The sequence below is a fragment of the Melospiza georgiana genome, chromosome 2, assembly GCF_028018845.1.
Source record: "Melospiza georgiana isolate bMelGeo1 chromosome 2, bMelGeo1.pri, whole genome shotgun sequence".
Classification (NCBI taxonomy): Eukaryota; Metazoa; Chordata; class Aves; order Passeriformes; family Passerellidae; genus Melospiza; species Melospiza georgiana.
This window is the reverse complement of record NC_080431.1, coordinates 93,485,310-93,507,721: the sequence shown is the minus strand read 5'-3', so window position 1 is coordinate 93,507,721 and position 22,412 is coordinate 93,485,310. Positions and strand designations below refer to the sequence as shown.

At 41.4% G+C, this 22,412-nt stretch overlaps 1 protein-coding gene across 3 annotated transcripts in view; it reads left to right on the top strand.

Annotated features, from left to right (window-relative positions):
* The window catches only part of ALCAM (activated leukocyte cell adhesion molecule), a 116,087-nt gene that overhangs the window by 65,686 nt on the left and 27,989 nt on the right, over positions 1-22,412 (top strand). For all 3 annotated transcript variants that reach the window (XM_058018266.1, XM_058018265.1, XM_058018267.1), the window contains exons 2-5: positions 14,309-14,409; positions 17,145-17,364; positions 21,333-21,397; positions 21,772-21,859. In XM_058018266.1, coding sequence (XP_057874249.1) covers positions 14,309-14,409; positions 17,145-17,364; positions 21,333-21,397; positions 21,772-21,859 — 474 coding nt within the window. The remainder of the gene's footprint in view (positions 1-14,308; positions 14,410-17,144; positions 17,365-21,332; positions 21,398-21,771; positions 21,860-22,412) is intronic.

Sequence of the window (22,412 nt, the reverse complement as noted above, 5' to 3'; positions counted from 1 at the left end):
TCCTGCTCAGGGCCTAGTGGTGATATGGGCGGCAGCAGCAGTACCTGGACAGGGAAATTGGTAATTATGGCCCACGCGTGTAGGTCAGAGATGTTCAAATGTACTAAAAGTGCAGTTGGGCATTAAGGCAGTGTACAGGAGCATGATGCACTGTAGCAGCTGTCATGCTGACTAAAATACGGCTGCCTTCTCTGCAGAGTTTCTGACAGGTGTATAGAGGGAGGCAGTGACTTGCACACCAAGATTGGTGTTTACAGAGAGTTTCAGTGACAGCATAAATGCAGCCACTCTGCACTGAAAGCCGTGCATCTGAGGTGGGCTACTCTGCAGGAATTGTGTACTTGGCCATTCAGATCAAAATCTGAAATTACAAGCACCAGAGCCTGTGCAGTTGCTATCATTTCTGATACTGCTGTTCCGTGTCCTGAACTGTGCTGACGTGAGTTGTGTGCAGAAAACACATTCCCTAAAGCCAGCATAGTGTATTGCTCAGGCAGTCAAAGTTTTTCTCTTCCTGCAAACCACATAGCAGGTTTTATTGGTGGCATAGGCACAAACCTGGAGTTGGGGCGTTCTGTTGAGCCAGGGTTATGCTCTGGAAGTAGTAGTAACTCCAAGGGCGTCCTAAAGTGGTCTACCTAAGATTGGTCTGGGCTGGATTCCTGGGAAATCATTTGATTGTGTCTCTGTATTATCTTACAAATGGGGTCCTGGACTCTCAGGATGCTGCCACAAGATTTATTATAGTAATGGGGGAAGCCAAGTCAACATAACAGATTTCTAGTAGCTGTGCTGATGTCTTGTGCCTTCATCCTCATACTGTGGCACTACTTGTTCTTGAAGATAAATATGTGCATAAATATTTGAAAGATTAAACTTCTTTGTGGCTTCTATTTTCACATACTGAAAGTAACTCCCTTTTTGGGTCAACATACAGGCTTTGCAATGCATCCTGCTGCTTTTCAGCAACACTGTATTTGCAGAAGGCAATAACTAGGCATTAAAATTCTAGGAAGTAGCTCCTATATTAATTTAAAGCATTAATAGGAATCATGCTTTGCATATTCTAACCTTTCACGGTTTTCTCCAGAGGGCAGCTGAGACTTACATCAAGTTGTTCAATAACTGGACAGTACCTATATCTTCCAATGTTATATTATATTGGAAATTCACTGTAAGCTGTGACTGCATCCACCAGATTTGAGCTGCTGTTTTGCGCTCCTCTCCAGCATTGTTTTCTATATGCAGAATTATATTAAGCAATGGTTTGGGGGGGGGGGGGTTTAGTAAGAAAAATACTCAATTCATGCAAAGCAGAAAAGTGATAGCACATCAGATGCTAGTTTGTATATGCACATAGAAATGTGAATTCATATGAGGTGGAAGCAGAACATGATACTTGGCAGCATTTCCTACCCTCACACATGTCAGGAATATCCACAGGTGGACATGATGGGCACTGGAGTCACACCAGCCTCAGATACCTCCATATCCATGTGTCTGCATTTCTCCATTGAATAAGAGTCTGTATAAACTTTGCGTTTATATATTTGGTTTTATATATTGCTTGCAATTTTTGCTCTTGGCACACCTGTGAGTTTTCAGTGTACTGGTTAAGAAAGGCAGGCAAGGACAAACTTTCAGAAATTGAGGTGGTGTTGATTTCTCCCGCTGGTGCAAGTGCACATCTGCTTCAGCTCTTCCTCCTAAGGCAGGAGGCGGCTGCCAGTACCAAGGCTGGCTACAGGCTTCCATGAAATTTAAAAAACTGTCTGTGAGGAGCCCATTAAATCTAAAGAGAGCCACACTGAGGAGCTCTCAGTCACTTAGTTTAGCATAAACCATAAGGATTTATAGCATTTTACTTTCAATGAGCTTTTCCCCTTCCACACCTCCGTTGTTGTGCTATCAGTGAAATGATAGCTCTCGTTTCCAGGTAACAAAGACCTGTGGGTGATTTGGCAAGGCTACATTCATCTCATCTGCTCTGCTCTGTCCTCTCCCTTATCAGCAGGGAAAGCAGCTGGAAAAAAGAGCAGCCAAAAGCCTGTTGTCAGCTGCAGGGTGTCTGTCCAGCAAGTTCTCTTGAAAGCATGTACAGCTTTTCTCAACCACTTAGTGTCAGGGAAGGATAAACCTGTCCTTCATCTGTGCCCTCTGAAGTTGTATCTTCTGTAAGGCTTTGGCCTTTGTTTGTTTGGGTTTTTTGTTTTGAGGTGATTAGTGTATGGTTTTCACCACAAATAAATGATGCTCATTCACTGAAAAAATTATTCTGTACACTTTATATGCATTTGGGTCGCAGGTTGTTATTTTCTCTGTCATGAAATCTAGCTGATTTCTTTGGGAAATGAATACTGCCAGCGAGCAGCAGGTCTGGTAAAAGTGTGACTGCAGTAAGGCAAGTGTGGCAGGACATAGTTAGTTAATTAGCTGTGACCCTACAGCCTTGATGAAGAGCAGGGAGGAAAAACACTTTTCTGTGATACACAGTATGGGATGTGCAATTTTGAATGCCCATTTTGGCAGAGTGTCAGTGCCTTGTGCCCTTCTATGAGTCCCCTATCAAACTTACATTCACCAAATATTTTACTTCTTACTTATTGGAGTATATAGGAATACAACTAAATCTTTTGCAAATGTTTCAGAGCACTGATAAAGAGAAACATGAAATGATGGCTTCTCCCCATAGGGTCTTCTCTGCTTGCTGGGAACGCTGTTTTTGCAGAGCTGAATACACAGCAGATAGTGAGCCTATTGTGGCAGAGGCTGGGGCCACCTTAGGGAGGTTTTGCATGAGTGGAGAGAGGCCCAGGTGCACCCAGAGTGCAGATGATGGAGAGGGGTACATTTACACACCTGCAACAGTCAATAGGAGAGATCTGGCCTCTTCCTCTGTTTTAGGATTCCTTGATTGAGCAGATCATGATTTGAAGTAGAGGGGCAACAACCATGATTTTAAAAAAATTACATTGCTGGAACCTGGCAGGCACTAATTTTCAGCTTGGAAAGACCTTAGAGGGTGGAAGGTGCTTGTTCCTTCTGACTCTGGGCAGAAAGGACACAACTCACAGGAAGAATGTGCTTAGAAGAGGAAGAAAGTTGTTTACTGTTGAGTTTTCTTTGCATAGGAGGACTCTGGTGGCATTAATTTAACTATATCCCTTTTCTAATTTTTTGTGTTACTTGCCTTCTTTTTCCCCTAATTACTAATTTTTTGTCCACTGCATTTATTTACTTTTAACTAGAGTGGTCAGTGATATTTTTCTTCCCTCATAGTTTGCAATATTATTTGCTTTGATTTTGCTCCTGAGACTTCTTCAAGCTTAAATAAGTATATGAAATACATACCTGTTTTGGAAAGTTCATATTTTTTAAAATATAAGTTGCTACTAAGCTTCACTAGCAAGAAGTTCAGTATACTCTATACTGTCAATATTAAATCATGAAGAAACAAGAGGCATGAGATCTTTTTTTTAGTATGCTGTCTATTGACTTTTTAAATAGGGAAAAAGAGATTCATGGAAGGATATAATGGTGATTTTTAGGCAATTGTTTTTGAGCTGCAGGTTTTATTGTACTTAGTAGAAACTTTTAAGTCCCTTCAAGTTATTGGATACACATCAGCATTGCTGACTAGCATAATGAGAAAATAAAAACCAATTTGAGTAGTCTTAACAAACGGAGAAGTGCTTTAGAAGTGCAAGTGAGAGGCACATCAGAAGTGTGCTTCGGGAGCAGCCAGGGGCTAACCTCAGAAACACTGAGAAGTTTCACCAAGCCACAAAGGCTTTGTTGATCCCATTTTGCCTAATTAGGTATACCCTTTAAAGTAAAAATTCTTCGCAGTATTGACTCAGAAACTGTTCTCTGAGTCACATTTGCTTCTCATCTCTTGGCAGATAGCTTGTATCATCAGACTTTAGAAAGCTGTAAGTCACTTCCCTGGCAGATGTGCCTGACCACTCGTAAAAAATCACACCATATGTCGGTAACTATTTTAATAAACTATTCTCAAATGTTTAGTGTGTTAAAAAAAAAAAAAGTCATAGTTCCTTTAGTCATGGCTACATCTTGAGCAGAAGTATTTGTAAGAAGACACATTAGTGATTTTATCTCTTCCTCTGAATTATTAGAACTATCCTAAGCAATGTTTTGTTAAAAATTGCACAAAAGTAAATCATTAACTGTGGTCTTTCAGTTGCAGCATTGGCTGTGGGAAGGAACTTTTTTCCTACTGTATGGTGCTCGTAAAAGTCATAGCTAGGTTTTCTGATGCTGACCCCAATTTGCCAATTTTGGGTATGTCTTCTGACATGGCTCCACCTGGATCTTGTGGAAATGTCGTCTTTTTTAGTGTTATGCTAATTCAAGCATTTCTTAGTTGGTAGTTGTGTGTTCCTTAAGTCTAATTTGTAAGTATTTGCTTGGAATTACACTGCTTTTTTTTTTTTTTTTTTCTATTTACAGCAACATTACTATATTTGTAACTTTTTTTAAATCTGTGAGATTTACTCAAAGGACTTGAAAATTTAAATCCGCAAATATGACTGATTTGGGATTAGCACTGAATCCAGAAACAGCATTAGATAATTCTGAGCCAAAAGCTAGGGCTTCCATAAAATAGTGTGATTGGAAGGCCACTGAAATCACAGGTGATGTTTTGGAGTGGTGGTTTGGGAAAAGAAGCTTAGGTCTTCTTCTTTGGAAGGAAAATCTTGCTGTAACAAAGCCCACATCCTACAAAGGCATTGGTGGCTTTCATGGGTTTTTCCTTGCAGTTCTTTAGCAGATTTCGGAGCCTTCCTGATTTAAAAGGGAGAGGATTAAAAAGTGGAGCTTTTCTGGTCCCATTTCAGAGCTGTTGGACTTAGCAGTTTCCTTTGTCTTCATGGAGCTGGGCATTGGAGCGAGGCTGAGGTGGCACGGTGGGGAGGTTGATGTGCTGACACAAGTAGTTCATTTTGCTGTAGCATTTTGCATCAGTTACTGAGCTCTGAACTGCTCATTTAGTCTCCAGCTTTGCAGAGGGTAATGCTAGGAACAGCTCTTTTATGTCATTTGAAAGCTGTGCTGACTTGAAAGCAGTATCTGTTTTACTTTAAATGACAATGATAATGCATTTTATGATGGCCATTCACGTTTTAAAGGAGTATAACTATGTGCAAATTTCTTTTGCATACCTATCAAAAATTCTAGAAACTTTTAGTGATTATGATCTGGAAAATGTCATGGTTATTGCTTTATATGTAATATTTGAAGTTACTAAGCTGACAAAAGATTATTATTCATCATTATTTAGATGCAATCTAGGTGTTTGGGTACATTCAAAATGAAAAGCTTTTCTTCTGTATGTTCTCCAGCATAGTGCTTTAGCAATGATGATGGCAGAAGATGTTCAGGGAAATGCTCAGTGTGAACCTCACTAGGGTAAAGCCTGCAGTGATGATAATCCCTGTAAACTATGCACTGTAGTATCCACCACACAACCATCTGCTCTTGGAAGGACATAACTTTCTAAAACCTCTGTGTTGCAGGGAAATTTCCCTCAATCTTCCCAAAAGCTTCTGCTAATGTAGTTTCAAATCAGGGTGCATGAAAATCATACAGAGAAGGAGCACAGAGATGGAAAGCTGTTTTCTGGTTTGGGAAATGGGAAAAAAAGTGACCAAAATACTGAAACAGCTGGATATTTTGAGGTTGGGGAACAGAAGTATCTCTCAATAAAATAAAAAATAGTTGAGTAGTTTGGTTTGTGAATAGGCACACAGTACTCAGAGCTCTGTATGGTCACCATGTAGGACTTTTAAAATTGTGGTTCAAGTGCGCCATGAGATTTTGGACCTAAACTCATGGAGGCTCAGCCTAGAGCTCACTCTTAAGGTTACGCAGAAAGCCAAATTATATGCATGTGTAGGAAACCTGTCCATCCCTGCCATTCCAGACTGGCTGAACTATAAGGAACCAGTGAGAAGCATGCAATAACCTCAGTCCTCTTGAAAAAGTGGGCTGAGGATTTCTTCATTGATTTAGGTGGTAGAGCCCATGTAGCCTTGGTCAGATGGGACAAGTTATCTCAGCTAGTTTCTAATTATGGTGTATTTCTTTGTACTGATAAGGAAAACGCATGTTTTATATCATATTAGAAAGGCATAATTGTTAGTATTCATAAGAAAGACGATGTCTGAAGAGCTGACATGTTTCCTTCAGGATTTTTTTCCTCATTCATGCAGAAAAACTGTGTTTTAAGCACACTTAATGCTTGTGTAGGGTAATGATAGCTGAATTCTGTTGGCATCTAATGCCTGCTCTGTGATGCTTTCAGTATCTCTTTAGCTTTAAATAGCCTGCCTGTTTCATGGTGTGGACTGTCCAGTGCCTTAATGTTGTTGGGTGCCAAGCCCCATTTCTCCAGCCTGCTGAAGTACTTGCCAAAATCAGTGTTAAGTACACAAGTGCTCCTCTATGTGTGGGTTTGGCTGCTTGTGTCACTGGAGTTAAGGAAGTGTTTATCGGACAAACTTGTCAAAAGCAGCTCAACATCTTCCAGAGTCACAACCAGGTTTTCAGCTGGATCTTCTCCCTTTCCTTCCCTCTTCCCCTTCCCCAGTCCCCCCCCCCAAAAAAAAAAAAACAAAAAACCCTAAACAGGCCAAAACCAGTCCCCATCGTGCAAGTTAACTTCACAACTTCAAAGAGCTCAAGTTAGCAGTCTTTATTCTGAAGGGTAATTGCTGTCTGTTCCATCAGTGCTTATAAGTTGAAAAAGGATTTTTTTCCTTTGGTGTTAAAATTGCCTGGCCTCTAATATTATTCAGGGTTAAAACTAATTAAAGGAATACTGTGATAAAGTATAAGAAACCCTTCAGCAAGTTCTGTTATGTTGCTTTAAAAGTGTTTGGTGCATTAAATACTGATGTATATGTTTATGTACAATTAGTTTCCCCCTTGGATACTTTTGATGATTCTTTGTAACTAATGGTCCTTTTGATGAGCTAGTTGCTCTTGTGTGTGTTTATTTCTCTATTTGAATAGGTTGAGATAAGACACAATACATTGTTTCTATAACCTGTATCAGATAACATATTAGCAAACACATGCACCTTTATTTTTAATCATATTTGTACGGTGAAGATAATCACTGTTTGAATTTTCTTGGAAGTGTTTTCCCTGCTTCCCTATTTTCATGCCCAGCATACAAATTATTGTACCCAACTAGCTGAAATGAGGGATGTTTTACGTTTGAGTTTTGATAACATGAGCTGCTTTTTTTTTTTTTTTTGCTTGCTTTAACAGTATTTTGATATCCTAGAGTGTATCTTGTGTTTTCTGTGCTATGTTAGAAAATTAATGAGCACTGTGTGAGCTGTGCATAGGACTGCCCGTTGTAGCTCATGTGGAGAGGCTTGTTCTCAGCAGAGCAGGCTGGATCACAAGGATGAGGTTGTTGAGAAAATGGCAGCTGGGTGCTGTTTGCCTCCCCAGCTGTTGAGGCTCAGCAAAAAAAAAAAAAAAAAAAATAGGTTTTGTTGTGTTTTTCAACTGATTTTATCAGGCACAGGTGGTGAAATAAAAGGCGCATGACATGTTTGCTACACATGATTTTCTTCCGCTATTGTGAAAGTCTTGAAAGTCTACCACGACTTACTGGAAAAGTGACTTTGCCAGGCAATGAAAAGAGAGGGAGAAGGAGTAGTTAAAAGCTGAGCCCTACCTGAGGAGTCCATGCAGCCTGGAAAGCAGCTCTGGAGAGAAGATCCTGTGGAAGACACAGAGCTGAATGGGAGCCAGTGATGTACCATTGCACAAAGATGGCTTGTGAGATTCTGAGCTGCATTAGGGAGGTACTGCCAGCAGGCTGTGGGAGGTGATCCTTCCCTCTGCTCAGAGCTAGTGAGGCCACACCTGGAGCAGTATGTCCCTCTCTGAGCCCTGTAGTATGAGAGACATGGTGTCCTGGTTTAGGGCAAATTTGGTAGAGAAATTCCAAAGGAGGGCCCCTTTGCCCCCAGAAAGCAAACCCACACGGCCCCTTCCCACAACTGGTTCGGGAAGAATTCCTTGGAGAGAAGTGGAAAGAACCTGTTTATTTGACAGGCACAGCACCCCCAGCACACAAAATGAACAATACCGGATGACACCACTCTGAAAAAGATGACAAATTCAGAAAGTCTCTCTCAGGGGTGGTCACTCTGTTCTCAGTCCCTCCAGCGCTGGGGCAGCTGCTGCAGCCACAAGGTGCAAACTCTCGGTGTTCCCAGGTCCCAGACGGGAGCAGGTTCGGGATGGTTGAAAAAAAGGAGAGGAGAAACAGTCCAGGAAGAAATTTGGACTGTTCAGCTATGCTAGCTAACGAGCAGAAGCAAAAGCAAGCAGAAGCATAGCAGAAGCGAGAGCCAGAGAGAGAGAAAGAGCAAAGCAAAAAGCAAAAGCAAAAAAGCAAAAGCTGCACTAGCTACAGCCGTGTCTCTGTGTCCTGCCAGGCTGATGAGAAAACCCAAACAAAACTTCACTCTTCAAAGCCAGTCTTAAAGGCACAGAACATAATATCCAGCATAAACAGAACACACGAATGGGGGTACAAGCATCACAATGTCACCCTAGGACACATGGGCATTCTGGAGAGAGTCCAAGGAAGGACCACTGGATCACCTCCCCTGTAGGATAAAGCTGAGAGAGCTGGGACTGCTGAGCCTGGAGAGGGGAAGGCACAGGGGAGTCTCCCCAGTGTGTACAAACACTGCAGGGAGGGTACAAAGAACACATAGACAGGATCTTCTCAGTGATGCCGAGTGACAAGACAAGATGCAGTGGGCACAATCTGAAGCAGAGGCTGTTACTCTGAACATCAGATAACCCTTTTTTCCTGTGAGGGTGACTGAGCACAGGCTGCCCAGGGAGGCTGTGGTGTCTTCTTCCTTGGAGATGTGCAAAAGCCATCTGGATGGGGTCCTGGACAGCTGTAGGTCAGGGCTGTAGATTGCCCTCCTTGAGCAGGGTAGTTGGACCAGTTGCCTCCAGACATCCCTTCCAACCTCAATCAGTTTGTGATTTTGTAAACGCTCCTAAATTATTTTTTTCTCCGAAGCAGGAGAGTTTTTTTCTAATACATTTTTGTATTGTACCAACACCCAGCTGTCATTTGTATACTGCTTTGTCTTTAAAAACAAAAAAAAATTACTTTCAATAAAAGCATGTTCAATGAGGAGTGATTAAGCTGGTGAAGGATATAAAGAATGAGCCCTGTGATGAGTGGTTGAGGGAGCTGAGCTGTTTAGTCTGGAAACTAGGAGGCTTATCACTCTCTACAGCTACCTAAATGTAGATTGCAGTGAGATGGGAGTCGAGAAATGGCCTTTGGTTGCAGCAGGGGACATTTAGATTGGCTGTTAGGAAAAATGTCTTTACCAAGAGGACTGTCATGCCCTGCACCAGGCTGCCCAGGAAAGTGGTTGAGTCATCATCCCTGGAGGTCTTTAAAAGGCCTAGGGACATAGCTGAGTCGTGGGCCTGGCAGCATTAGGTTTACAGTTGGACTCAATGATCTAAAGAGTCTTTTCCAACCTAAGTGGCTCTGTGATTCTAAAAGGTGCCATCCCAATCTTAAGAACATGTAATGGTTTTGTGAAACACTGATGTTCCCTAAAATAAATAAATTAGGTCAGTACCAGCCATTTATGCTGGTAGCTAAGTGAGTGCCCAGTAGGATCTATGTGTGTGCCTATATAGCTGAAATACCTTTTGGAAGTGGAGGGCAGAAAGAAAAATAGCAACTTAATAAAATATTTATTTAATGAAGCAAAGCTTCATAACCTCCCAGATTATATTTAGTACCAGCTAGTCTGGGCTACCTGGAGAAAAGATTTGGAGTGTTAATCCTAATGTAGAGTTTCCAAAGCAGTTAACTACAGTTTCTGAGGTAGGTGCTAAATGGACATAATAGCTCTTGAGTTTGGACACTGCCGTTGCAGAGGCTGCTGATTGACCTCCCTGCTTCATGCTGCTGATTGCTGCAAAGAACCAGAGCAGCCAACGTGTCCTGCTGTTCTCCAGTAATGAGACTTTGCTCCTTGGGTCCAGAAAGTGTAATAAAAAGCAGCACTGCTGAACCTGCCAGGGCAGAAGCATCAGCAGTAAAAAATTAAGTGCAAAGGAACATAGAGGACATCTTTGTAGATGTAAAACGATCATTAGATGTAAAAGATCATTAAAATCAGTGAATGGCAAGGTGCTGAGGGAGGTTCAGCTCCCCAGACTCCCCCTGCTCTGTAGCCGTGCTGTGCATGGCAGTGCAGAGTCCTGGGCAGTGCCTGTGCTTGTAAGCTTTCAGATACAGGCTCGTAGTCTCATGTGGGGCTTGCATCTAGAGGGTGTTTGAACAGCTCTTGTTCTTTTTAAATTTGTCCCAGAAATACTACTCCTAAGCACTTAGGAGATGTGTTTGTGGCAAGAAGTTGTTTTAGTATTGTGAACAGAACGTAGAGGTAGAAAACATGGCTGCTTTTGTTATTTCCCTGGAGCAACATCAGCTTCCTAATCTCTTTTTTCTTTTAACTCACCTTCTATGCATTCCTCCTATATGATCCTCTTGATGTAAAAGTAATAATTGCTCTAAAGTATGAACTGCCTCATACTTTTGGTGAGGATCTAAAATAACAACAGCACCTTCTCTCCATTTAAGCTTCTGTTCACGGTTTTTGTTTTGTCCCTTGAAGATGTGGGTACTGTTTGGTTCTTGCCTTGTGAAACACAGGCAGAGAGCAGGGCAAAGAAGGATGCAGTTAGCACTGACACAGGGACATGGAAAGTACTCCAATTAAAAGCATCTCAATTTACCAGTGTCCTGCTGGGATCTGTCTCTGAGCCATCATACCTCATGAAGCTGCTGCTTTCTTCCCATGTTCTAACCTCTGTGGAAAGGTCTCATCTGGCTCAGAGTTTCTTCAGCACTGGATCAAAGAGAGGGAAATGAAGTAACTCTCAGCCTTCTCAAGCCTCTTATGTATGTAAAGAAATGGAAGGGAAGTGATAAAGGTGTAGTTCAGACCTAGCAGGTAGAGCTGCTCTCGGTGTACGTGAGACAAGATCTTGCCTCTGAATTAGTGGTGTTATTCGCAGCATTAGCTCAGTTTTAGAAGGCAACATCTGAAAATCACGTAGGGAGGCTGGCTGAGCTCCTAATTAGCCACAGACAGGTGCACCAGGAATAGAGCGAGGCAGGACGCGGTGTCCGGGGACGTAGCGCAATTCCCCGCGGCCGCCTCTGCGCCCTCCCGCAGAGTTAATGAGAAATGAGGGCCCTGACATTGACCCTGCACCATGTTAGGGCATGCAGCAATTTGTTACGTATTTGTAGATCCTGCTTTCATTTTCTTTTTCTTAGAGTGAGCTGGAAATTATGTAAAGATGCCTGACAATATGAAGGTTGGTGGTAAACAGTGTTACATCATTAAGCAATCATTTTCTTCTCTTCTTCATCCCACCATTTTACAAATATGTCTAATAGCATCAGAGAGAGGAATTTCCAATTCTGTTGAAGTGTTTGATTTTTTTTCTTAAGTGTGTAGGTTGGTAGGGTCATTTTGTGGAGATTACTGCAGTTACCGTGGTGAAAATTTGCAGTTATTCAATTAATTTCCACTCCTTCAATGTGCTAGATCTGTTGCTACTGACGTGGGATGAGAATATTTTGCACGAGGACTTTTTTCATTCTTGCAAGGACCGTTTGTATTCAAAGCAGAACCTCTGTATTTCTGGTTCGGTGTTAACAATTTCATAGAAAAATGTGTGATTTTAGTATAGGCAGAATTTATGAAATGCCTTTCAGCTGAAAGGGCGCTAAAATCGGAAGTCAGTCTTTCCCTTTATCAGGCCAATCACCAATTACCTACTCTGAATGCTGTAGTGTTTCTCCAGAAAAATTTTCATTCACCCTCATGAGGCTATTTGTTGAGACTTTAGTAGCGTGTACTTGCTACCTTAGCAATTCTGCAGGGGCTAGATGGGTGTCTATAAGAGAGCAGCATTTCAGATCCCAGGGGGTCATTTTGTTTTCCTCTAAGGACAGGGAGTATTTCCCCTAATACCAAAGAGTATCTCATATCAGAGGAGCAGTTGTTGGTTATCCATGTGATGCCAAATGTTATTACAGATTTCAATTACTAAATGACACTTAGCTGGAATTTGAACAGGTACTAACCAGTTTACTAATTGAATATATATTTGCACGTCTGTTGTAATTTTGCTCCCATGGGAGAGAACCAAAAAAGGACAAAAAGGACAGCTTTTTCTAGCTCTAGCAAAGAAATGAAAATTAGGATTGCCTCCCTCCTGGTGATTAGAATGAAGATGAGTGCAAGAAGGACCAAGGGAACAATTTATTCCAGCTTTGAATTTTACTTCCATTTATTGCTTGATATTGTAAAGCATTGCTTCTGTTTCCATGAAATTGAAGTTATCTGATATTTTTAATTTTTTTTTTAAAGATTGCTCTTACTCAGCGCCACCTAGTGGAATGACTGCTATTGTCATTTAGAAAGCAGCTGGTCTCCATGAACCACATAGAAAATTAGAGCATCCAGTCCTTACTGTGTGAATAAATGTATCTAAAGCATGTTTGTGACTAATTAAGTAAGATACCAGAAAGATTACCAGTGCTTTAGTTGAAAGGGAGGCGAGTGAAGGAAAGTTTAAGATAGGTGTGTTAGTGGTGGCTCTTATCTCCTGTGTTCCTTTAGTCCATTAAGCTGCAGCCTGCTTTTCTGCCTTAGTGATGTGGTGCCATCCAGACTGTAGCTTCTCTAAGGAAAGATTTTGCAATACTGTTTCTTTGTTCAATATCATACAGCACAAGCCCCACGGCCTCATTTGTCACTCTGATACACGTGATAAATACAAGCTGATGTTAACAGTGAGCTCTGAAGTCCGCACGCAAGAAAAATGCTCTGGGGTCTTTCTAGTTTAAATTGCAGGCAAAGAATTCAGTGTTTGCCTCTTTGAAAAGGCATGATTTTCTGTAAAACAAAAAACAATCCCTTGGAAAAACCTCCCTATTGTGTGCATCTATGCACTCTATAGAATTGTCAGGTCCTCCAGGCAGCAGCCATAGGACTTGGGGAAAGCAGAGGGGTCTGTGGCTCAGGTCTTTGGAGGCGCATGTTTCTTTTCCTAGCTATGGAAAGGAAGGGCTGAATCTCCCAAAAATTAATGTTTCTAGAAGAATGGATGATTTTCCTCAGAAACACCTGACTACATCACCAGCATCTTACTTCACTCTCTTAAATACAGCTCCTTTGGCAGCAAGCCTTTAAGCTATAGTTGCCAATGGAGAGACAGCAAAGGGGGAGATCCTGAATCTCTGGGCAAAGAATCTGACAGAAGTTGCAGATGTGTGGCTGAGAGCAGACAGCCAGCACACTCTCTGGGCAAGCACTACAAACAAAACCTGTCTCCAGGACAAGGAGCAGCAAACAAGAGGCAGCTAAGCAAAGGAGGAGCAAAGTTGCATTGTAGCAAATGCACCAAGTTGTACCCTCTTCCCCTTTAAGCTTCTTTGCATTTCATCACTTCATCACTTTAGGGTCTGTTGTTTTTGTTCAATTCACATGTTTCAGACAATGAAAATAAGTGGGTCGGTTTTATTCTGTAAATTTATATGCATTAGCACAATAACATTGTGCTGAGGTTTCCAAAAGAGCTGTTCTTAAATAATTCATTGAAGCATTTCACTTCATTTTTCCAAAATCTAAATGTGCAGACTAGTTTTTCTTGGGGTTTTTTTGCTTGTTTTTTCTTCCCCCCTCCAGGTTTTAGTGAACATATTTTAATATCATCATTCCCATTTCTGTCATCATTTCCTATGTTTTAAATGTTATGCAGCACTCAGAGTATAATTTCTTTGCTGGCTTCCTCACAATATTGTGTTGCAATGCAACCTCTCCAGGCTATTTTTTCAAATGAAGAAAATAAAGGTTTAAGGATTTTCCCTTTGTACATTTTAAGTTTGAGACAATCCTGATTGTAGTGTAGATATTCATCTGATTGAGCATGTGCAGTCCTGTTTGGAAATCCACTTGGCTCCCATTGACTCTGGCAGGAAGCATGAGTCCAAAAAGGCCATAACATTCACTTAACAAATTTAGTGACAGGAATTCTGTTTTGTTATAGGTTTGAGGATAAATCCTAAATGCTGGAAAATAACCATTTGCAAAGGAGCTGCTGTTACAATAGGCATAAACCAAATATTAGCTAGCAATGGGAATTCAAGAAAACACTTAAAATTGTTTCCTCTCCTCTGTTTCTCCTCTAGCTCTGGGATTGTACACAGTAAATGCAATATATGGAGACACTATTACTATGCCTTGTCCTCTAGAAGTACCAGATGGTCTTATGTTTGGAAAATGGAAATATGTAAGTATATCTTATCTTTATATTTTTTAGAGCTGTTATAAGATGATGTGTATTTTTTGTATGTGTGTGAGAGAGATTTTAAGATTCCAAACAATAGAATTTCTGCCTCATATATGAAGCCATTTATTCCTGTGTTTGTAAGACTGCAAGATTCCAAGCTGTATAATTTCTGCCAAGTGTAGATTAGAGGTTTGAGGAATTAATCTCATTGTTCAAGAGAAATAATTATTCAGGAGTTCTCTGCCAACCTGTATTAGGGATCTGGCATGTTATGCTGCGGTGTCTCGCTCACTTGACAGAGCCATCGCTGTACATTTGAACACTTTGGAAGTCGGCTGCCTGGAGCAGAGAGTGCTCCATCCCTGGGAAAAAGCACTGTCCCCGTCTGTGGTTGATCTGACAGTCACTGGGATCTGTTTCAGGCTTTGTTGTGCTCAATGCACAGCAGAGAAGAGAGCAGAGCTGACCTTGGGAGCGCTGCTGCTGGTTTCACTCTGCCATTTCTGGCAGGGAACAGGGCAAAAGGATGTGTGCTCTCTAGGTGTGTGCTGGTCAGCCTGCAGTAGGAGCACCACAGGATGAGCTTCTCCTGTCTATGATCACTATCCCAGGTCACAAGGAGGATCAGTAAATCGAAGTAAAGGAAACCTGGAAGCATATCTGGATAAAAATGCTGGGATACCAAACCCCTTTTGCCTTTCAAACCCCATTCATTGAGATGAATGGTTTTCCTGCCTCTGTGAAGTTCATCTAAATTTCCTCTTCTCAAATCAACTGTACCTGCAATAATAAATAATTTCTAGTGGATTTAAAATTGTCTAGCTCTCTCTCTTTTTGCAAATGGCATCCACCAGCCTATTTTTTTACAGGAGAATGATCTGCCAGTGTTGGGGAGTGTCCTATTCTCCCCTAGCTCCTTCCTTTTTATCTTCAAGTTTGCAGCTTTTGTAGCCCACATCTACTCAATAATTCTTTTCCTGGAAACACTTTTCAGGAAATGATGTCAAAAGTTTGGGGAGAGCGTTTCCTCAAAAAGCGACACTAAAGCTGTTTCACATGAGCATTCAGAAGATGGAGTGCCTACATTTTGCAATATCTTTTTCAGTCTGCTGACTTTTCTGGGGAAGACACAAGTCCATCTCTCTGAAGATGCAAGGATATTTTGAAAAAAACAAAATGCATTATCTCTTTCCATTCCATTTGGATTGTCTGTGTTGGACAAGTACCAAGCAGCAAGTGGAGATATTGCACCTTCTTCTGAATGGAAAGGGACATGAAACCTAACATACAAAGAAACCTGTCTAAGTTGCTGTTGTATGAATTGCTGACAACCCACACAACCAAGGGAAATGGTACCTTTTCTCCCAGGGCAGCTCACAGCATGGCAACAGAGAGGGCTGGATTAGGTTTTTTCATCAGGTGATTATTTCACTGGAAGAAGGAAGAACTCTGTTTTCTCCTGTACTGCCTTGTGAGGAGCAATTTGGGTTTTGGTGGGAACCTGGAGGCACTGGGGGGAGTTGCACCATGGATGTTGCTGCTGACTTCAATGTCTGCCTGTGTGTGCTTGCAGCTGGGTGGGCTGCAGGAGTTAGGAGCTCCTTGCACTTGACAGCCAACTTCTTGTCAGGACTATCGAGTCAAGACAGTGTTTTCTGTGTGACAAACATTAGACAAATCCAAGAGTTAAAAGTAGGAGAGGGAGAAAGACTATAAGGGAATTTAAACTTCACATGCAGCTGGTGCCTCCTGCTCCCTGCCCAGCTCTGACTCCACTCATCTTGTTACAGCATCATCATTTTTTTGGGCTTTGTGGACTCTGCAGTCCAGCTGAGGTGTTGTGCTGGGAACACTACTAACAGCAGTGCTGCAAGGTATAAGGGATAAAAGAGAATTAAAACCTTCTCCAGCACCCAGCACAATGCTGAACATAAAGATAGAATCAGTGCTTCACCTCTCTTTAAATAAAGGCAGACACTGTCTGTCCCTGCTCTGTGCGTGTGTTTGTGTAAGGAGGAAGGAATCAAATCCTGCAAAACTGCACCTCTAACTTTGTCCCTCATAATAATTCTATTTTTTTAATATGAGGAATTTGTGCAAGGCTATCAAATTTGTATTCCTTCTTGGGATGGCAGCTGCATAAGAAGGATGTCTAGAAAACAATACTTTGCAATTAGCAATATTTGATTGTATGTATATTCCCATTTACAAGCTCTTGGGTCCTTTAAAGACAAAGGGGAAAAAAAAGCTAAGAACTAATTTAGAATAAAATAGAAAGTTATGCCTGACTAAATCCTGCATTTGAAATGAAGTCTAAGTGTCCCAAATAAACAGTGGGAATATGTGAAACAATAATGAAAAAAAGGAAATTGGAGCTGTTGAGACTAGCTCACACATGCTTCTATTTCAAATAGTTTTTAATACAGACAAGTTTTTGGCAAGTGCTGCCAAAAACACCAGCTTTTATCAGAAAAAGCCCTTTGCTATGCTGAGATTGAGCCAAAGGATTGAAATAACTTCTACTGATTATATTCTCAATGTGTACTGTGACAGTCTTAAACTAGCTCTTATTACACTGAATTTCTTCTGTTTAGAGCAGAAATTAATCAGGAAAAAAATGCCATCTGATAGTTTGCAGGTTTTTTTTTAATTACAGGTTTGTACCAATTGCAAACTTTCAGGAACTTTTAAATGAGTGTTTATGCAAAATATAGGTGTTTTTCTTTTTATTATAGGAAATGCCAAATGGATCTCCAGTATTTATTGCCTTCAGATCATCAACAAAAAAAAATGTACAGTATGATGATGTACCAGACTACAAGGACAGGTTGAGTCTCTCAGAAAACTATACATTATCCATCAAGAATGCAAGAATCAGTGATGAAAAGAGATTTGTATGTATGCTAGTTACAGAAGATGATGTTTCCGAAGAGCCGACGATAGTCAAAGTTTTCAGTAAGTAAATCTAGTTGTTACTACCATTAACATTCATCAGCATCTGAATCATAAATTACAGAAACTTTTGTTTAAGGCAGGATTAAAGCCAAGAAAGTAAGTTTGGCTCAGTAAATTACTAAGACTAGCAAATTTCTGCAGCTTTCAAAAATGTAATCTACTGGTGGCATTTATGTAACAGGACTGCCTGCACTTGCAGTTTATTCATGATAAGTGCTGGCTCAAAGAGAATTTTAGGCTTTGATAATGACTCACTTATGTGATGTCATTTGGCCTTGGAAATGAAAAATGTAAAATTAGCATTGATTATTTTCCATTTGTTCTCAGAGCAAATTTTTCTGCAGGAGGGAAACATTAACCGTGTGCGGTCTGTGGGATTATTTCAGGGGGGAGGTTTGAAGTGGCTCTGAGCAGCTACTGTGCAACAGCACACACTGTGAGGGAGAGAGCAAGAGGCTGTAAAGTGATGCACCAGCCCCAAATGCTAGTTTTGTCCCCTGCTGGATGGTAGGAAGGGGAAGTACCAGTCTGTCATTCTTTTCTAGAGCACAGCAAGGTCCATGAGTGTTTGCTCTCACCACAGCTCGATGGCAAGGCTGGTCTGCAGTGCAAACCCCAGCCCTGTGAGGCACAGCCCAGCTCAGAGCTCACACAAGCCTGGTCCCTTCCTGGTGCTGATTCAGAGCAGGAGTGTAATCCCTCAAACCCTCAGTCAGCCTAGGGGGGTATCCATTGTGGCTTTTTAGAGACACAGGGCTGTGACTGCAGTGTCTTATCTTCCTTAGCTTCATGTTTTTATATGGCTTTTGGCCTTTGTTGCCCTTCAGGCACAGATTTATACAGTCAGAGTAAGTCTGTTGTGGGAACATGCTGACTGTGGATATGGGCAGTTTCAAAGAGATCACACTGTGCTTGAAGAACACAAACTCATGTTTTGGAAGGGCAGCCTTTTGCTTCTCTCGGGTAGAAGGTGCCAGGGTGTCCTCAATGATATCTATGCTGTCAGTCACATAAATGAGTTTAAAGCAAGATTTGGAGCCAATAGTAATTCCCTTGTTTCACTTTCAATTTGACTGCAAGAACAATTGAATTAATGACAACAGGGAGGAGTGTGCTCAGAGCACACATAGTAAACACAGTGCTCCAAAGGAAATGATAAAGAATTATCATGTTTACTTATTGCACAGTAGTAAATATGTAGATGAGGCAGTGGTATATGGTAAAATGAAACACTAACTGCTTGAATTACTGTGTACTCTACTAAGCATTAACACAATGCTAACTCAGCCATGGAGCACAGCTTGTCTGGTTTATTCTGTGCATTAATTCTAATAGAGGAAGCTTCTATTTACTAAGGAAGATAAGAAGGGAGGATGCCACGCATGTAATATGGCCAACTTAGCGCTGCAAGAAAAATTACCTTGGTGTTTTTTCACTTTGCATTCACAACTTTACTTACGGTTCTCTTAACTTTCCTTTGCATTTAATTTTCTTGAGTCTGGTTTTTAAGTTCTCATTTTTAGTTGCTCTCTTGCTCACTTTAATTGCAGAAGAATTAAGTGTAGCTGGCAAGCTTCATTTATTTAATGAGAGGAGTTTCTAACTCATGGAGCCACAGGTACAGAGCTAGGCTGCTGCAATGTGACCCTCATAAACCAGAATCTCATGCACCTGAAACTCAGCTGCATCCCAGAAGCCACGACTGAGTCTGGGTTTTGCTGGAGCTTGTTCTGTCCTCAGCTGTGCCAGCTGATTATCTCAGGACGGAGGAGCTGAAATGGCTCAGTGTGCAGGTACCACCTGCCAGCCTCTCTCACTGACTATTCAAACAAGCACTACCAGCTTTCCAGATGGATCCTGTCAGCAACTTTTTTGTGGAATTAAACAGCCAGTTTCCAAAGCAGGGCAGCCCAGCAGACGGGAGCTGCTGTCCTGCTGCACTGGCGCTTGGCTTTTGCAGGCAGTGAACTCTTTTTTCCCTCTATTATAAGGCCTATATAGAGTTGCAGAGTACTCTGGCAAGCTCTTAAGCTGAGAGATAAGCAGTGTGCTGAAGTTGCAAACCCACCCAAGTGAGGTTTGCTGCCAAGTTTAAATTTTTTTCCTCGCTGCAGACGCTGAGCTGGTGAATGCCAGGCGAGTGTTCTACAGTGAATTACCTTGGTGCACGTGCAGGGATCTGGCAGCGGCGTTTCCTCTCGGAGGCTGCTCGCAGGGAGCAGGTGGTGGCAGCCTCTCGGCTGGAACACCTGCTCTGTCACAGGGCACTCAGAATGGGGAGAGCCCCACTCAGCAGCTGCAGAGCTGCCTCCCTTCCCCTCACAGGATCACTGCAGGGCAGGGGTGTCCAACACACCAAAACCAGGGTCTTCTCCGACCCGGCCGGGGGGAGATGAGAGACAAAAGGAAGCAAGGCTGAGGTGGGGGAAGGTGTCCTGGCTTGATCAGCTGGTGACTGGGACAGGCAGGCAACTACCCCTGTTTATGGGACCGAAAAATCTGACCCAGAAGGCCTGTTAATGGTTTTGGAAAACCATGTTTGCTTGAATTGATGTGAAAATAATTTTTCCTTGATAGGTTCATATGTGGAAAAAGTCCACCTTTTTCCTTTAAAGCTAGCAAAAGAGAAATAAACATGCGTATATCTCCTAAAAATAAAAATCTTTATTAGTCCTTTGAAGAAAGTATGACGGTCTTAGTGTATAGCTTTGACTGTGTCTTTTGTTTGGTTTTGTTTTTTGCCACAAGCAAAGTTATTTGAAAGATGTCAGATGAATAGCTTCTTTTATTCACTTTCATTTCCCTTTTGATCTGATTTTGTTCCATCCTGGGATGGTCATTCAAGTGAAGAGTATTTGTGCATTTGCACGTAAACACGCACATAAACAAAATGGATCATTGGGAAAACACACAGGCTTGCTACCTGTGTGACAAGAGGAGCAGGGCATCTGCACTTCAGTGCTTCAGCAGTGTGTGCAGAGACTTTGGCAAGACAGTGGTGAAGTTCACTTAGGGCTGGGATTACCAACAGACATGCAGTATTTGATAGGAAGCTTGATTTGGGGAAAGGGTACTCTAAGCTGGCATGGTTAAGAATGTTTCAGTCTGTAAAAGTATGCTTGTTTAAGCAGTACAGATAGGGTGTAGAGCCTTTCCTTGACTGTATAGACATTGATTTATTTTTTTCTCTTCACTCTTCCCCCCTCTTCTTTTAAAATTGTGGGGAAAACTGCCTCTTTTGGAGATAAAAATTTGCATTCCGGGCTTCAGGCCAAACTGTTTTAACAGACAAGTTATATAGTCCCTAGAAAGTAGTCTTTTATGATGGAAACACTGATAGATCCCCCACTTTGGCAAGCTAAGAGATCCATCTACCATAATAAAAGTAAGTAAGAAGACCAACTGGCACTGGAAAAAAGTTTATTTTTTTAAGAGAGTCATAACTAACACAGAATCTGTTAAAATAATTGCACTTTTCTCTATCATCTGAATTTCTTAAATGTAATAATCCCACTTAGGAAAAATAAACATTAGAAGAATTATTAGGTTGCATTTGTTCCTTTATAACGTTGACAGCTCAGCTACAGTAATTTTTGTTACTACAGTGTCTGTACTACTGGCTCCTTCTCCAGCATGTGTGTCTTATAAATCAATAAATCAGATCAGGTTCTCTCCTCCTGGGTGGTGAACTAGTCTGTCTGGCTAAAAGATGTATTGTCAGAGTACATGGAATTCATTCTGGAAGGTGTGAAACGTTTAAAGTGAGAGTTTGCTCTTGTTCTTTTTGCTAATATTGAAGTAGAAGTACCTCACCCTTTCTTCTTTTAATGGGGAAATATAGCTAAGATTGTATCAGGCTAGATTATTCTGTTTCATTTCAAAAGTCCACATATTTTTAGTATTTTTTTGATTTTCAAACAGCTGTATGTGCTCCCTTCACCAGTACTTTTATCCTATTTATGTTTTAGAACAACCCTCTCAACCAGAAATCTTACATCAAGCAAAAGTCTTAGAAACAGAGAAGCTACAAATGGTAAGAGCAGCATTCTCCCTCACAGTTATGTTCCCAACAGCTGCCTGCAGTCCCTTTAGAGCCCAGACAGAGGTGATGGCTCAGAGGCGTGAATGAACCACCTGTCTGTGAGTCTGTAGCTGAGCACAGAGCAGTTCCTTGCCACTACTCTATTTATTCCTGCCTGATCTGCAATCAAGGGCCACCCTGATCTTAGACCCACTGCCCTCCTCCAAATCGTACCTCACTGATTCGATGTGCCATATTTAAGAAAAGCAGTTAAGGATAAGCATTTGAACTTCCTAGAAGTTTAGACCCAAAAGGGTGTAAGTGAAACCAGAATTATGTCCAAGCCTAGTGAGAAAGCAGGTGGCTGGTTGCTGTGTGTTTTGCAGCTCGGGGAGTGCGTTTCCAGGGACAGCTATCCCGAGGGCAACGTGACGTGGTACAGGAACGGGAGAGCTCTGCAGCCCGTGGATGGTGGTATGTTCTGGGAATGGCAGTGCCCCTGCACCCACACAGGGGTGTTTGCATGCAGTGTTTATAAGGGTGGCTCTGCCTTATTCTAATGTGTTCTTGCTTTGAGAAAAGCTGCTCGTATGGAAAGATACAGCTGGAGGGAGATGTTCAGGCCTTTCAGAGTAGCCAAGCTACACCACGTAATCTTTCTCTTTTAGTTCCAGTTTTAAATACACATCATGGGGAGGAGAATTTACTATATTAATGATATCCCCAAGCTATTTTTGAGCCTATGTAACTAATAGAAACCTGTATCTAATTTCCAGCTTCTTAAAAGGTATTAACTGTCTCATTTTCATACCTGTCCAATATTGTGTATTGGACCACACAGACCATCATATTATACAACTAATTATTTTGCAGGATATGTAAGGATAACTATTTTTTCCCTTCTTTTCAACTTTGACAGACCAATAGGGCTACAATATTTTTCCTTCCTTATAAATTAGAGAATAATTAAAAAATAAATTTCATCCTAATTTTTTTGCCATCATTTTTGAGGCTTTCTTTCTGTCTT